This window comes from Silene latifolia, chromosome 3, assembly GCF_048544455.1.
Source record: "Silene latifolia isolate original U9 population chromosome 3, ASM4854445v1, whole genome shotgun sequence".
Classification (NCBI taxonomy): Eukaryota; Viridiplantae; Streptophyta; class Magnoliopsida; order Caryophyllales; family Caryophyllaceae; genus Silene; species Silene latifolia.
Window position 1 is genome coordinate 6,903,858 of NC_133528.1, and position 16,271 is coordinate 6,920,128.

Consider the following 16,271-nt stretch of genomic DNA (forward strand, 5'->3'; position numbering starts at 1 on the left):
AACGAAGGATCGAAGAGTCAAAGGTTCTAAAAACCCTAGAAACCGTGGTCTCCTGATACCATGATAAAACTAATGTGGATGAAACAAAAAGAGAGTTCTAGAGAGAGGAAAATGTAGTGAGAGAAATGATTTATGTATTAATCTCAATAAAAGTGAAAAAGTTAGTTACAATCTATTTATACTAAGTTAACTACACTAACTTTTATACATAAATACTCTTAACATATATACACTTCTACATGTCTTCATCTTTATTCATATCAAAGATCTTAGCTGTCCTGAAATCTGATATCTTTAGGTTCATATTTGCATCTAGCAAAATATTGCCAGTTTTCAAATCTCGATGAATGATCTTTACTCTTGAATCTCTGTGGAGGTAGAGGAGACCTCGATATATACCATGTATTATGTCGAATCTCTTCTCCCAAGACAGAGATTTGCTAGCCTCTGGATCTAGGCTCTTATTGGGCATGAACTCGTACACGAGAAGCTTCTCTTCTCCTTCTATGCAGCAACCAAGAAGCCTGACGAGGTTGTTGTGCTGGAGCTTTGGGATGACCAACACCTCGTTCATAAACTGCTCATGGCCAGACGCATTTTGGAGCCTCTTTACTGCAATCTCCTGTCCATCTCCTAGTACGCACTTTGGAGACTTGAGGACTCCTAGAAGCTTTGGTGTCGGAAGATTTATGATATCCACGTTTTCGATCATGGGAACAATATCCCCCATTGACGGCCTCTCAGGTGCATTTTCTTGAACACAAAGCAACGCTACATGAATACAATTTAGTTTGCAACTAAAACCTTGTCTGAAACACGGCCGGATCAACCTACGAAGTTGAATCTTGGGTATCCCATAGTTTCCAAGTTTGAAATCAAGTAATAGAAATTTCAAGCAACCTTTTTCCTGTCGTGTAGGTTATACTGCTTAGAAAATAAACCGTTAAGAGTCCCATAAGGAAAAAAAAATTACATTATCAATATATTGCCACAATATATTTACAATATATTCACAATATATTAAAATTTGCCACAACTTTAATGTAATTGTACAACAAGACTATATTCCTGGTCATGTTTGAGTAATCCAAATCGCTTAAATATAAAAAATTTAAGAGAAACTCCAATGATTTACAAAAAGGACTTGTAATTTTCATAAACTGCCAAGAAAGTTGCTTACCATTGAAGCAATGAAAAAATAACATGCTTGTAAGCCATTATAGCTCTACCAAACATGTAGCTTAAAATTAAGTGCCTTGCTTTTTATTGGTTGATAGGGGTGTTGTGGGTCGATGCAAGCTACAAAACGTCGTTTTTCACCATTGTATGACTTTGTAGCTAGAAACCTACATATCTTGAAAACTTAACATGGCACTGTAAGCTACAAAGGTGTGAAACTTACCATTTTGAGGTCTTGATATTAGTTGCTGCTTTTGGCGTTTTATAACTACTGGATGAGTTTTTTTACCTAGGGAGACACTGTTTCATGATGCCCCCGTCTTCGAGTGGTCAACCTTGTTAACCGCAACCAACAATTTTTCTTTAGCAAACAAGCTTGGCCAAGGCGGTTTTGGTACTGTCTACAAGGTATTCCTCTAATTTAGTTGATTTGAGAATTTGAGTTCTTTAACTTGTTGTTACATTTCAAGTTCCAATCCTTAAACGTAGTCAGGTTTTGACAAATAGCTTTTGGGGGAAGAATGGAATTGAAAAAATAGCGCATTTTTCGTCTGTTAAATTACACAATATTCCGTAACTAGTAATCCTGGGTCGCGATCAATGATGAATGAGATGAATGAAGAATTTAGAAATTCGCTACCATTTATCACAGTTCTTTTTGGAATTGAGTCTGAACAAAGATGAATGTTTGATGAATTGTAATTGATCGAGCATAGAGAATAATAGCAATAGAGAATTGTCTGTATTGAATGATTATATGATTTGGTGATTACATTGTATGAAATACATTCATATATAGATGATTTTCACCGACCTAACGGTAACAGTAGTTCGAGTAGAATTAGGAATACTCGTAACAAACTCGTAACTAACAATAACTACCTAAGAACAACCTCAACTAATTTATTCTCACTCATATTCTAACAGTTTCAAAGCCGTTTTTTTTTATAATCTTGGGTTTATTGCAGTGGTTTTTGACGATCTATATTTTACTTTTGTAGGGCGTACTAACAGATGGACAGAAATTCTTTGTCAAGAGGCTCCAAACTGGGACTAGCGAGTACCAATTTCGGAACGAGGTGGACGCCATCTCAAAGCTCCAGCACAACAACCTCGTAAAGCTCCTTGGTTGTTGTATGGAAGGAGAAGAGAAGCTCCTGGTCTACGAGTTCATGCCCAATAACAGTTTGGATTCGATTCTGTTCGGTAAGCAAGATAACAATTTTTTTTTTACAATGCAAACTGTTTCTTTTGCGGGCTAGAGGCTTGTCTTGTAACACGCTAACACCCCGTTATTTTGGAAATAAACTTATTTGTGTTTTCCGAAAAGAGATGTCAGTTTTAAATTATTTGGAAGGGCAAGGATTATTTTGAAATTGGATTTCAGCCTTATCTTAATCCCTCCTGATAAAACCCTTGTTATTTTCCCCCAAACATATTTATCTGGTTGTTAAATTAGGGTTGGTTTATTTGGGGTATATGATTTTATTGCTTAAGATGTCGGAGTTGTTGCGGCTGCTTTGGTTCAAGTTGTCGCGGGTAATGATGTGGTGTGAACTCTATGAATCCTATGTGTTTAGAATAGTGAGTAGGTGATCTTAGGAAATTCTAATGAGGTGATGCAGCATACATGATGGAATTTGTACAATGTTACAATGATGGACATAGCATTACATTGAATATCTGGCCATTTTACCATTTTGAGGTCTTGATATTAGTTGCTACATGTATACAATTTAGTTTCCAACTAAAACCTTGTCTGAAACACGGCCGGATCAACCTACGAAGTTGAATCTTGGGTATCCCATAGTTTCCAAGTTTGAAATCAAGTAATAGAAATTTCAAGCAACCTTTTTCCTGTCGTGTAGGTTATACTGCTTAGAAAATAAACCGTTAAGAGTCCCATAAGGAAAAAAAAATTACATTATCAATATATTGCCACAATATATTTACAATATATTCACAATATATTAAAATTTGCCACAACTTTAATGTAATTGTACAACAAGACTATATTCCTGGTCATGTTTGAGTAATCCAAATCGCTTAAATATAAAAAATTTAAGAGAAACTCCAATGATTTACAAAAAGGACTTGTAATTTTCATAAACTGCCAAGAAAGTTGCTTACCATTGAAGCAATGAAAAAATAACATGCTTGTAAGCCATTATAGCTCTACCAAACATGTAGCTTAAAATTAAGTGCCTTGCTTTTTATTGGTTGATAGGGGTGTTGTGGGTCGATGCAAGCTACAAAACGTCGTTTTTCACCATTGTATGACTTTGTAGCTAGAAACCTACATATCTTGAAAAATTAACATGGCACTGTAAGCTACAAAGGTGTGAAACTTACCATTTTGAGGTCTTGATATTAGTTGCTGCTTTTGGCATTTTATAACTACTGGATGAGTTTTTTTACCTAGGGAGACACTGTTTCATGATGCCCCCGTCTTCGAGTGGTCAACCTTGTTAACCGCAACCAACAATTTTTCTTTAGCAAACAAGCTTGGCCAAGGCGGTTTTGGTACTGTCTACAAGGTATTCCTCTAATTTAGTTGATTTGAGAATTTGAGTTCTTTAATTTGTTGTTACATTTCAAGTTCCAATCCTTAAACGTAGTCAGGTTTTGACAAATAGCTTTTGGGGGAAGAATGGAATTGAAAAAATAGCGCATTTTTAAATCTGTTAAATTACACAATATTCGTAACTAGTAATCCTGGGTCGCGATCAATGATGAATGAGATGAATGAAGAATTTAGAAATTCGCTACCATTTATCACAGTTCTTTTTGGAATTGAGTCTGAACAAAGATGAATGTTTGATGAATTGTAATTGATCGAGCATAGAGAATAATAGCAATAGAGAATTGTCTGTATTGAATGATTATATGATTTGGTGATTACATTGTATGAAATACATTCATATATAGATGATTTTCACCGACCTAACGGTAACTGTAGTTCGAGTAGAATTAGGAATACTCGTAACAAACTCGTAACTAACAATAACTACCTAAGAACAACCTCAACTAACTTATTCTCACTCATATTCTAACAGTTTCAAAGCCGTTTTTTTTTTATAATCTTGGGTTTATTGCAGTGGTTTTTGACGATCTATATTTTACTTTTGTAGGGCGTACTAACAGATGGACAGGAAATTGCTGTCAAGAGGCTCCAAACTGGGACTAGCGAGTACCAATTTCGGAACGAGGTGGACGCCATCTCAAAGCTCCAGCACAACAACCTCGTAAAGCTCCTTGGTTGTTGTATGGAAGGAGAAGAGAAGCTCCTGGTCTACGAGTTCATGCCCAATAACGATTTGGATTCGATTCATTCGGTAAGCAAGATAACAATTTTTTTTTACAATGCAAACTGTTTCTTTTGCGGGCTAGAGGCTTGTCTTGTAACACGCTAACACCCCGTTATTTTGGAAATAAACTTATTTGTGTTTTCCGAAAAGAGATGTCAGTTTTAAATTATTTGGAAGGGCAAGGATTATTTTGAAATTGGATTTCAGCCTTATCTTAATCCCTCCTGATAAAACCCTTGTTATTTTCCCCCAAACATATTTATCTGGTTGTTAAATTAGGGTTGGTTTATTTGGGGTATATGATTTTATTGCTTAAGATGTCGGAGTTGTTGCGGCTGCTTTGGTTCAAGCTGTCGCGGGTAATGATGTGGTGTGAACTCTATGAATCCTATGTGTTTAGAATAGTGAGTAGGTGATCTTAGGAAATTCTAATGAGATGATGCAGCATACATGATGGAATTTGTACAATGTTACAATGATGGACATAGCATTACATTGAATATCTGGCCATTTTACCATTTTGAGGTCTTGATATTAGTTGCTGCTTTTGGCGTTTTATAACTACTGGATGAGTTTTTTCACCTTGTGAGTGTCTTGAACGAGTTCATATAGTAGCGGGTTAATTTGTATAGTAAGTTAAAGTTACATTTTTAGTATCGAGTAATATAGTAATCGATTAATTTTATTTGCAGATCCAGAGGCCAGCAGAAATCTGTTTTGGGAGAAGAGATTCGACATTATACTTGGTATATGTCGAGGTCTCCTCTACCTACACATAGATTCTAGAGTTAAGATAATCCACAGAGATTTGAAGACGGGCAATGTTTTGCTAGATGGCGATTTGAACCCGAAAATATCAGATTTCGGGATGGCCAGGATATGTCGTACCAATCGAGATGGAGCCAACACTGGGAGGGCCGCTGGAACTCCGTAAGTATTTAAATTCTCGAGTTTTCGAACTTTTATAATTTTTTTTGTAAAACTGGATTAGAAATTATGTTTTTTTTACTAACTTATTATAATCCCATCCTTTCTTTCTTGTTCAGCGGCTACATGTCTCCCGAATATGCTATGCAAGGTCATTTTTCGGAAAGGTCAGACGTGTTTAGTCTGGGTGTGATGTTGCTCGAGATCATAAGTGGTCGTAGCAACCGAAGCTTGGGAGCTGAAGGCGGTATTGTGGCATATGTAAGTGTTTCAAAGTTTCATTATTTAAGCTATCATATTAATTCCAGCCGATAAGTTTGTGCTAGTTTACTTACAAAATCCCCACCAAAGTGACTGTAAACCAATTTAAGAGCATTCTGCCCAAGATTGTGAGTCCTAATCAAGTGAGTTTTGTTCCTAAGAGGCAGATAACGGCAACGTTATAACTGTCCAGGAGACTTTAAACTGCATGATGAGTAAAAAAGGGCAAAAAAGGGTATATGGCCTTGAAACTCGATTTAGAGAAAGCGTATGATCGGCTTCCTGGCCTTTCATAAGATTGGTCTTCTCAATACTTTGATCAGTTTAGTTATGAGGTGCATCCTCAACTTCTAGGTTAAGTGTTCTATGAAATGGTGAACCTACCGAGTTCTTTCATCCTTCTAGAGGTATTTTCACCCTGTGTATGGAAAGACTTCGTCATCTCAAAAAATGAGAGGTTGTAACGGGACAATGGAAGGGGATCAAAGCTAGCCGCCATGAACCAACAATTTCATTTTGCAGACGACATTATTCTTTTTTCTGAAACTGATCTACATTATGCTGAAATTATTAAGGATTGCCTAAGTTCCTTCTGTGAGGCTTCTGGGCAGAAGATCAGTCATAACAAGTCGAGTGTCTTTTTTTTAACAATTTGGAGGACAACCTTGCCGCTCAAATTGTGGACGCTCTGGAGATTGAAAGCACAAATGGCCTAGGCATATACCTGGGAATAGAGCTGGGCTTCGGGCCAGTTAAGTACGGGCCGGGCCATGCTGAACCCGGGTTGGGTTAGTGGATGGGGAGCCCGAGCCCACACTGTGGGTTGTAGGTGTGCGGGCCAGGGGTGGGGCGGGCTGGGGAGTGATGGCCCTGAACCGGCGCGGTTGGGGAAAATGGGTTGAAAATTAGGCGGGCTGAGCGGGTTGGGGTATTGTGGGCTGGAGAAAAGAGAACCCGGGACCGACTCGGATTGCTTTGCAGGCTGGGCGGGCCATGACAGTGGGCTGGGAAATGTTAAGCCCGAGATGACGGGCCGGGCTGATGTCCAGCTCTACCTCGGAATAGAGCTGTCTTCGGGCAGGTTAGCCCAGGGGAGGGTCGGGCTTGGCCGGGAATATGTTTGACTCGGGTCAGGCCCGTTTTGGGTAGAGGGAGGGCGGGCCGGGTGGGCATTTTTCCTTTCTTTTATTTACTTATAGGCGGGTCGGGCCTTGGTTTTGTGTCCCGGGCCACGGCAGGTAGGAGAGGCGGTCTAGTCGGACCGGGCTGGGCTGTGTACTGAGAGACTAAATAGGACGGGCCGGGTCAGCATGTGCTGATGGCTACTGGGAATACCAGCCATCAATGGAAGAGTTACCCTTGAAACGTTTCAAGTAATCGTCGATAAAGTTGATAAGCGCCCTAGTGAATGAAAAGCTAAAAATCTCTCACTAGCTAGAAGGTTAAGCTTATTCAATCTACCCCGTCTACCATTCCTACTTACGCGATGCAAGCAGCTAAGTTACCTCGCACTCTCTGTGACGATCTTGACAGGAAAACTAGGAAGTTTCTCTGGGATGGTACAGTGGATAAAAGGGGAGTTAAGTCTTGTTTCTTGGGAGAACGTCACAAGAAATAAGAAATTGGGTGGCCTTGGAATCCCTTCTAAGGTGTTGACGATAACATTGGAAACGATCTCGTAAAACCTCGAATTGTCGACAAATTAGACTTAGGCAAGGATTGTGTATGAGAGTTTTGAGCAATAACTCTCATACTTGCTGATGTGCTTAACTGCATACAAATTTCCGCAGCCATATTACCTTTGTTTGTTATTTTTGTTGGTTACACAGTTACACTATGTTTTAGTTGAGTTGGTAATGTTATTGTTGATTTTCGTAGTTGTTGGAAATGTGGATATAATTTTTTCTGATTGTAATATTTTTAAATGGATTTCAGGCTTGGGACAGTTGGAACGCAGATGATTTAGGCCCATTGATCGATCAAGGGATCGCTCATTCGGGTTTCGAGGAGCAAATCATCAAATATATACAAATTGCGCTCCTGTGTGTCCAAGAACGTAGATCCGACAGGCCTGACATGGCGGGAATACTTTCTATGATCGAGAGTCAGGATGTCGGCAATCTGCCAATACCGAACCCGCCGGGCACTCAGCCAAGCCCACGGCATGCTTCAGGGTCAGTTTCACTGACGACCATGAGCGCCCGTTAGTGACAGAGACGGATTTTAGTTGTCCTGGGACTGGGCCTGGCCCACCCTTACTTATTTTTTTTTAGATAATAGTGTATGATAGTGAAATATTTGGGCTTTATGCATGAAGCAACAATTCTTCCAAACCTGTTAAGCCCAACGTTTATCAATTTTTACTTTTTGGACTCTTAAAGTGGAGCTGTAAATCCAAGTCCACTTGTGCACTATTTCCTCGCTCAAAAATAGTTAAATGGGTCCAACCTTTTCAATTCACAAGTATCAATTATTAATTGAAATGGGTCCTGCTATACGTCGTCGACAAATTACTAAATATCGTCGACAATTAACGTAAATTTCCAAGTTTGCCCTCCATATCATAACTCCATATCCGTCTCACCAAAATGCAATTTCCGTCTCAAAACACAAATGCAATTTCCGTCTCACTAAAACACAAGTCACCGTCTCGCTAAAATATTTCAAACAAAAAAACAAGTCGGGTTTCAACATGAACGGGAACGATTTTAACAACGATTCCAACGATGAAGCTAGTAACGAGGTTAGTTTACGATTTAGTTTTGTTAAAAATTTATGTTTTATTATCGTTTCAATCCCGAATTAGGATAGATGCCATGAATGTAGACGGAATTATGATAAAATTTGTGACGGATTTATTCGGAAATGCAATTGAAAAAAAAAAAAAAAAAAAAATTGAACGAACTGGGCCTGGACGAAGAACTTTTTCGTCCAGACCTGGTTTTGGACGAGAAAACCCTTCGTCCATAATGGGCCTTGGACGAAGGATTTTTTCGTCCAAAACCAGAGCTGGACGAAAAAATCCTTCGTCCAAGGCCCATTATGGACGAAGGGTTTTTTCGTCCAGGCCTGGTTTTGGACGAAAATTTCCTTCGTCCAAGGCCCAGTTCATGTAATTTTTTTTTTTTTTTTTTTTTTTTGTTTCCGACTCGTTTTGTATAAAACATTTAAAATAATTAATTTCCGTCTTTTTTTGTATAAAACATTTAAAACAATTAAATACCGTTTTTGTATTATGAAACAATTGAATTAATTAAATTATATTAAATAATTAAATACCGTCTTTATATTAAATTTTTATCTTTAACATTTCCGACTCGTTTTGTATAAAATAACTTATTACCGTCTTTGTATTATTTTTATATTATTTTTTATTTACTCCGACTCGTTCGTTAGCAAATAATTAATTAATAACTAATTTATTGAAATGCGTGCGCAGGTGATTAACGATGGAGACGGTATTGATTACTCAAATCATTTTAAGACTAGCTTGTTCTTTGCATCTAGTATTCAAGCGTTTAATTGGGCATATGAGATCGGACTCCGACTCGGGTTTGGTATAAAAAGAGCAAGCAACAAGAAAGTTGGTCGTAACACGAATTTGAGACAACGTTATTTTGTTTGTCGGATGGGTGGAAAAGGTCCCGTAAATAAGGATGCCGATTCTCTAATGAGGGGTAACACCGCTACCGCGTGGTGCAATTGCAAATTTTCAATGAAAGTTGTTGAATTAGAAGAGAATAAGTGGCAGCTTGTGATGAGATCCGGGTATCATAATCATGCTTTAACGTTGTATTGTGACGGCGACAGATACTTTGCAAAGCTTGATGACGAGGAGTTGGCTTATATCGATGCCCAACTTAGAGCTCACGTTAGACCGGCAATTATTAGTGCGGGTTTGCATCAGCGGAATCCGGAAAAGTCAAGACCTAATCGGCGACAAATCTACAACCGTTCTCAGAAAGTAAGGGCCGAGGAAAGAGATGGGAGAAACCCTAAGACATGAGATGTTAGCACTTGCGGTTCAGCATAAGTACGTTCATTATTGGGTTACTGATCAGGAGACCGATGAGCTAACCCACGTGTTCATGGCTCATCCAGAAGCGGTTAAGATGTTTCGATCATACTATTATGTGGTACAGATCGATTCCACGTACAAGACAAATGAATACCGTCTTCCACTTGTTGAGATGGTTGGAGTCACACCTGTCGGGAAGAGCTTTGTCATCGCGTATGCTCTTGTGACACATGAGTCCGAGGAGAAATATTTGTGGGTCCTACGGAAACTGAAGGCCCTGCTCAATGATGCCGTTCAACTTAATGCTATTGTTACTGATTGCGAGGGAGGTTTGTTGAACGCGATTCCCATTGTTTTTCCGGATTCGTCTCACTTGCTATGTCTTTGGCATATATATTCTAACGTGGAGACGAAAGCACTTTATATCACGGGTCAGGATAGTTGGGCTAAGCACGTAACTTGTAACTTGTTTCAAGCGGTTGTCGAGGCGGAGACCGAAGATAAGTTTAATGTTGCGTGGGGCAAATTGGCAAGGGAATGGGCGGGAGTGGCGGCTTATATTGAGAGGCAATGGTTCCCGCACTTGGAAAAATGGGCCAAGTATAGAACGAACAAGATAACTCATTTTGGGAATACTTCTACATCCCGGGTTGAGTCGGCTCATGCGAATTTGAAGAGATGGCTGAATAGCGCGAAACTGGCAGTTGATAGCATCTGGAGTCGGTTTCATTCTTTGATGGAAACGCAACATGTTGAGATCCGACACTCGTTGGAGTTATCTAGATCGAGGCGGTTGACGGGGATTCAGCGATTATTTTCCAGACTTTCTTTAAAAATATCAAAGAATGCCATCAGTGAATTGCGTGAAGAATTCGAAAGAGGTGCCAAGATGACGAAAGATGCCTTGACGATCGATTGCGGTTGTGTAAAGGCTACTACACTTGGTTTGTTATGTGCTTGTTCACTTCATCGCATTTCTAGAAACGGATCTCGGGTCCCTGTTGATGTGTTACATGCATTTTGGAGGAAGTTGGAGTACGATGGTTCGGAGGCAATGCCGACTTGTGACGATGATCGATTGGAGGAGTTATTCGAAGAAATTCGGAATGCAGATCCGAGTATGAGATCATCCATGTTCGATGCCCTTTACTCTCAGATACATCCGGAACAGGAGGATGTAAACGAGCCTCGGGTCAACGAGAACCCTAGAGGACGTCCGAGTAGAGGAACTCGTAGAGATCCGTCCGCCGTTGAGCATGCACGGGTTCGTGTTCGAGTAGGTACTCTGTCTTCCCAACGTACTCCGTCTAGTACCCCCCGTTCTACTCCGACGGTTCCTGTTACTCCGTCGTCTACTCCCCGTTCTACTCCGACGGTTCGTTTTACTCCGTAGAGTACCCCCCGATCCACTCAAACGGGCCCCGGTACACCGTCTACCACTGCTACCACGAGTACGGGGAGTTTCGTCACATCGTATTGCGCACCTCTTGAGGTCGACTACACCATTGGTGATGTGAGGTACTTTCCTTATCGTGACTTTTTGCCTTCATGGTTTCACGAGCATTTAGAAGCGTGGTTTAATCCTTCCGGAGACGGTCATTGTGGTTTTCGAGTTATCTCACATGCTGTTCGGGGTGACCAATCTCATTTCACGATGGCTAGAACAGATTTACTTAGGGAAATCTGTAGTCCCCTTTACCGTGAACATATTTATGGCCCAGGGAGATTTGATGCGGAGGTAGCGAGAATTACATTTATGGATCAGATATCGTGTGGCTCGGATCATTGGATGGACGGTTTCGATCTATATGGTTATGCTACTATGTACAATTGGGTGATATGTTGTATTTCTGCATTTGACGATCGAGAAAGTCAGCGACATTGTAATGGTAGTTTTACTTATTTGCCTTTACGAGCAACCCCCCCCCCGGAGTACGTACCCCATATGGTGTCTTATGGGTATTACATGCGGGAAACCACTATTTGCGGCTCTGGGTACGCCCCTTGTCACCTATGCCTCCAGTAGCCCCTTGTTGGGTACATGATGCAAACGTAGCTCATTATAATGGCCTGTATCGACATCAGTTTCGTGTATGGCGCGATTTCGCGAGTTCATCTTAGCTTTTATTTGTCCGATTATTGTATCTTTTATATTATATATCCGAATATTGTACCTTATATTTTATTTAATTTATCCGATTATTGTAGTTTATTATCTTCTGCATCCGATTAAATGACTTAAAACGTAATTTAATTAAAACAATCCTTAAAACACAATTTGACATATTTTAATTAAAACATTCCTTAAAACGCGTTTTGACATAATTAAAACATAAACCAATAAAAACATAATTAAAACATACCATACCCCAAATACCAAACCCTAAATAGCAAACCCTAAACCCTAAACCCCAAACCCCAAACCCCAAACCCCAAACCCCAAACCCTAAACCCTAAACCCCAAACCCCAAACCCCAAACCCCAAACCCCAAACCCTAAAACCCAAACCCCAAACCCATACCATAAATGATTATTACTTAAAACATAACATAATTAAATAACTACCGAACTTAATTATCTTCCGATGATGAAGATGACGATTCCTTATCTTCTTCATGATCTTGAATCTCAATTTCTTCAGGTTGGGTAGACATATATTGAGTCAACAAATCATTCAAGTAGAGATAAAGAATTCCTTGCTCGGCACTCTACCCAAGACATAAGTCTGATAGTCTTGGGTAATCGATCACGGTGAGAATGCGCTCAAAATATGTAAAGATATCACTTTTCAACCTACGAAACTCCCACATCTTCTCGTTTAGTACTTCATCAGAAACAACCTCATCTCTAACTCTTTGGAGTTAGAACATGATCCGGTTTCCTTGTAAAATTATACAAAGGGTCCCAATTGGAGGTTCTTCAAGCATGTGACATACAGTGTCACTGGGAACCACTGATTCAAGACGCTCAATTAGAATTGGTAAATTTTGAACAATTAAATCGATTCTTATTTGATAAACTCTGATTTTTTGAGCATTTGTGAGAACCATTTTAGGATTGGATGTTGTGAGTGAATAATTAGTATTGTAGTGAGTGAAGATGATTGGATGTTGTGATTGAAATTGACATAGAATGGCCTATTTATAACCTATTAATTGTAACGGTTATTTTTGAATTATAACGGTAACATTTGAATTATAACGGCTATTTTGAATTATAACGGTTATTTTGAATTATAACGGTCACATTTGAATTGTAACGGTTATTTTTGAATTGTAACGGCTATTTTGAATTATAACGGTTATTTTGAATTATAACGGTCACATTTGAATTGTAACGGTTATTTTTGAATTGTAACGGCTATTATGAATTATAACGGTTATTTTGAATTATAACGGTCACATTTGAATTGTAACGGTTATTTTTGAATTGTAACGGCTATTTTGAATTATAACGGTTATTTTGAATTATAACGGTCACATTTGAATTGTAACGGTTATTTTTGAATTGTAACGGCTATTTTGAATTATAACGGTTATTTTGAATTATAACGGTCACATTTGAATTGTAACGGTTATTTTTGAATTGTAACGGCTATTTTGAATTATAACGGTCACATTTTTCCCTATATAAACATCTACATAATGTTGTAATTCTGCACTCATCTTCAACCTTTTCTATTTTCCAATCATCTTCATCATCTTCCATTTTCTTCTTCAAATCTTTACTTATATCAACATCATCCTCAATGTGGGGAACCCGACCAATTGAAGGCCTTGATTTTAAGAATCAAATGTGCAATCGTTGTCAAAGAAACGCTATCATCAAGATTAAAGATTCACTACTAATCCGAATAAAGCGTTTTTTAAGTGCGTACCTTGCGATCATTTTGTGTCGTGGTTGACTGAAGATCATTTAACAATAACAAAAAAGTTGAATATAGCATGTCAAGATGAAGGTGATGATGCATCAAGTGGAAATGTCATGAAAGAGCAAGTGATAGGTATAAAAAAGGAGATTTCGGAAATGACAAGGATGATGAAGTTTTATTTCAAGTGTATCTTGTATTTGTTTGTTTTCATTATGTTGGCCATTGTCATGAAGTAGTTACTATTTCCAGAAATGTATGAATTTGCATCAGTTGCTATGTATTCAAGAAATTTAAGAAATTTAAGAAATTTTAATTTAAAACCGTCATGTTTTTGAAATAAACAACGTTCAAATAGTCGACTAACATAATCATCCAACATAAAAAATGTCTTCAAAAACGTACAACATAAATGAAAACAAACACAAACTAGTCTCCCGACTACTTATCATCCTCTTGCTCGCTATCATGTACACACCATCGCTCTACGCCGAACAAGATCACCGGGTGTTTGACGAGGTCCTCGCCGACGTATGATATCCCCAGCCCTCGCAATCAATGGGTCGATGTTCTTCATCATCTTGCGGAAGAAGGCAAGCTGTTTCTTGTCATCCGCAATTCTTTTGGCCTCGACAAACTGAAACACTAAAGCACGTGCAGTCTGCAAATTGACAAAAACAACTAAAACATTATAAACATTATCGAGGAACAGTAAGAAAATTAAACAATTATTACAACAATCGTAAGTAATATTATTACCTCGGCCAGAATATCAAAATCATCCGTGGCGCGGGGGCATCATGGTGGTCGGGATCAATGATGAACGGGTGAGAATTCCCATTATACCAAGCCTCATACTGCGGCTCCGTCTCACCCGGAAACTAACGGTCTCGATTTACGAGAAAGCCGAACCACGTGATCCCCGCCAAAGAATCCCAAAGATGATCAGTCTCCGCAACCCCAACCCTAACCTCGTACCCTATCCTCGAAGCAGGACGATGCGCTGTCAATCTCATAATGGGATTGGGTATGATCTGCACATACCCAAACTGTCGTAAACACCGATCAGGCTGGTACGGCTCCGCTATGTCCATGAAATGAATACAACCGGCATACAAAGTACGAGGATGATACTCCTCCTGACGCGGCCCGTACGGATCCCACCTAATGGAAGCACAAGTAAGCCCATCTAACAACCTCCGATACTCCAACAATTTCTCCGCATTTTGAGCGAAGGGACAAACGGATCTCCAAGAACACGACCGAGGCTGAGTAGGGTCAATTGTCGAAGGTGGACCGGGTCTGAACATAGGAAAATACTCATAGATCCACGATTGCAACAAAGTCAAGCAACCACCAACAGTCTTCACACCAGCACGTGAAGCCACCCCCAACTGTCGGTACATGAAGGCTAGTACACCGGCTCCCCAAGCGTATTCGTGTACACCATCAGTATCATACACTAAAGGAAACAACTGAGGACGTAACCTATCACCTGATTTGTCGACAAAAAGTGTCGACCCCAACACCGCAGCCAAAAACCCCTGAGCAAAAACAACATCACAATTAGCTCTCGCCGTTTCACAAACTGCATCTACCAATATACCCCCACTCTTGTAAATAGGGACCTTCTTACTAGAGTTTAACGGTAACCTCAACTGGTCTGATGATATCCCAAAAAAGCCACAAACATACATAAGGGGATCCGCCAACGTCCCGTCATTACTCTCCACCTTACAACAATTACCATCAACCCGAACGCCTAAGATCTACGCAACATCGTGAAGGAGTATGGACATCTCCCCAAAAGGCATGTGAAAACTGTTGGTGTCGGGTTGCCATCTCTCAACAAAAGCAGAAATAAGGGGCATGTTATAATACTCGGCCATGGAATCTAATAGGTGAGAAAGACCAGTACCGTCATAAATAGTCTGAACGGCCGGAGGGAGTTGCCAACAACTCAACAACCTCGTCTTACCAAACCGGTGGTAACCCGTCAAAACTGGTCGACCAACCTCATTAGGAGTCGCCCATAAGGTGTTGGCAATGTGGCCCCCGAAGCTAGGAATCACGTGGGGAAACCCAGGACCACCAGGAACACGATGATCGATCAACCAAGAGACATCCTTACCCGACTTCTTCTTCGGAGCCACCACACTACTAGAACTACCATCCGACCTCCGCAGGAAACGCCCCTCCTCATTCCGTCTACGTGGCACCCTACGCACTCGCTCATAACCCGACTCCTCCTCACCTATCACATCACTGCACCGAACCAGACAGCTCCTCCTCCAACCGCTCATCAGTCCACGAATCGGTACTACCATCTCCAACCTCAGACTCAAACTGGAGCCCCTTTCGAGCTCGAACGTGACGGTCATTTCCTCCACCGGCCATCTATTCAAAAAATAAAACAAAGAATTTATAAATATAAGTTTCAGTAAATTAAAAATTTTAAAAAAAAACAAAATAACCCGGAACGGGGTTTATTAATAATAATTAATTAATATTTTACGTAAACTAAACGAGACGCAACAAAAATATATTTACAACAACTTGATTACTTAAATTAATAAAACAAAGAATTTATAAATATAAGTTTATGTAAATTAAAAAATAAATAAAAAACAAAATATCCCCAAAAGAAGTTTATTAGTAATAATTAATTTATATTTTACGTCGACAAAACGAGACGGAAAAAATATATATT

General features: G+C 39.5%; 3 protein-coding genes across 3 annotated transcripts; 2 read left to right on the plus strand and 1 right to left on the minus strand.

The window, feature by feature from the left end:
* Positions 1-235: 235 nt before the first annotated feature.
* Positions 236-730, minus strand: LOC141648584 (G-type lectin S-receptor-like serine/threonine-protein kinase At1g11330). The gene has a single exon (XM_074457312.1). It carries the CDS (start codon positions 728-730, stop codon positions 236-238), a length of 495 nt encoding a protein of 164 aa, XP_074313413.1.
* Positions 731-1,368: 638 nt separating this feature from the next.
* LOC141648585 (G-type lectin S-receptor-like serine/threonine-protein kinase At1g11330) lies at positions 1,369-7,883 on the plus strand. Its single transcript, XM_074457313.1, has 7 exons — positions 1,369-1,376; positions 1,473-1,587; positions 2,181-2,385; positions 5,180-5,417; positions 5,534-5,675; positions 7,466-7,528; positions 7,611-7,883. Exons 1-7 carry the CDS (start codon positions 1,369-1,371, stop codon positions 7,881-7,883), a joined length of 1,044 nt encoding a protein of 347 aa, XP_074313414.1.
* A 1,799-nt stretch (positions 7,884-9,682) lies between these two features.
* Positions 9,683-11,086, plus strand: LOC141648586 (protein FAR-RED IMPAIRED RESPONSE 1-like). Its single transcript, XM_074457314.1, has one exon. The coding sequence runs from the start codon at positions 9,683-9,685 to the stop codon at positions 11,084-11,086; it is 1,404 nt and encodes a 467-aa protein (XP_074313415.1).
* Positions 11,087-16,271: the final 5,185 nt, after the last annotated feature.

What these genes read in the sequence shown, in the direction of transcription:
- LOC141648584 (XM_074457312.1), bottom strand. Translation starts at nt 730, where the DNA reads ATGGGGGATATTGTTCCCATGATCGAAAACGTGGATATCATAAATCTT.
- LOC141648585 (XM_074457313.1), top strand. An exon ending in GGGAGGGCCGCTGGAACTCC is followed by an intron (nt 5,418 to 5,533) that starts GTAAGTATTTAA and finishes TTTCTTGTTCAG; the next exon opens with CGGCTACATGTCTCCCGAAT. An exon ending in ACTATGTTTTAGTTGAGTTG is followed by an intron (nt 7,529 to 7,610) that starts GTAATGTTATTG and finishes AATGGATTTCAG; the next exon opens with GCTTGGGACAGTTGGAACGC.
- LOC141648586 (XM_074457314.1), top strand. Translation starts at nt 9,683, where the DNA reads ATGTTAGCACTTGCGGTTCAGCATAAGTACGTTCATTATTGGGTTACT.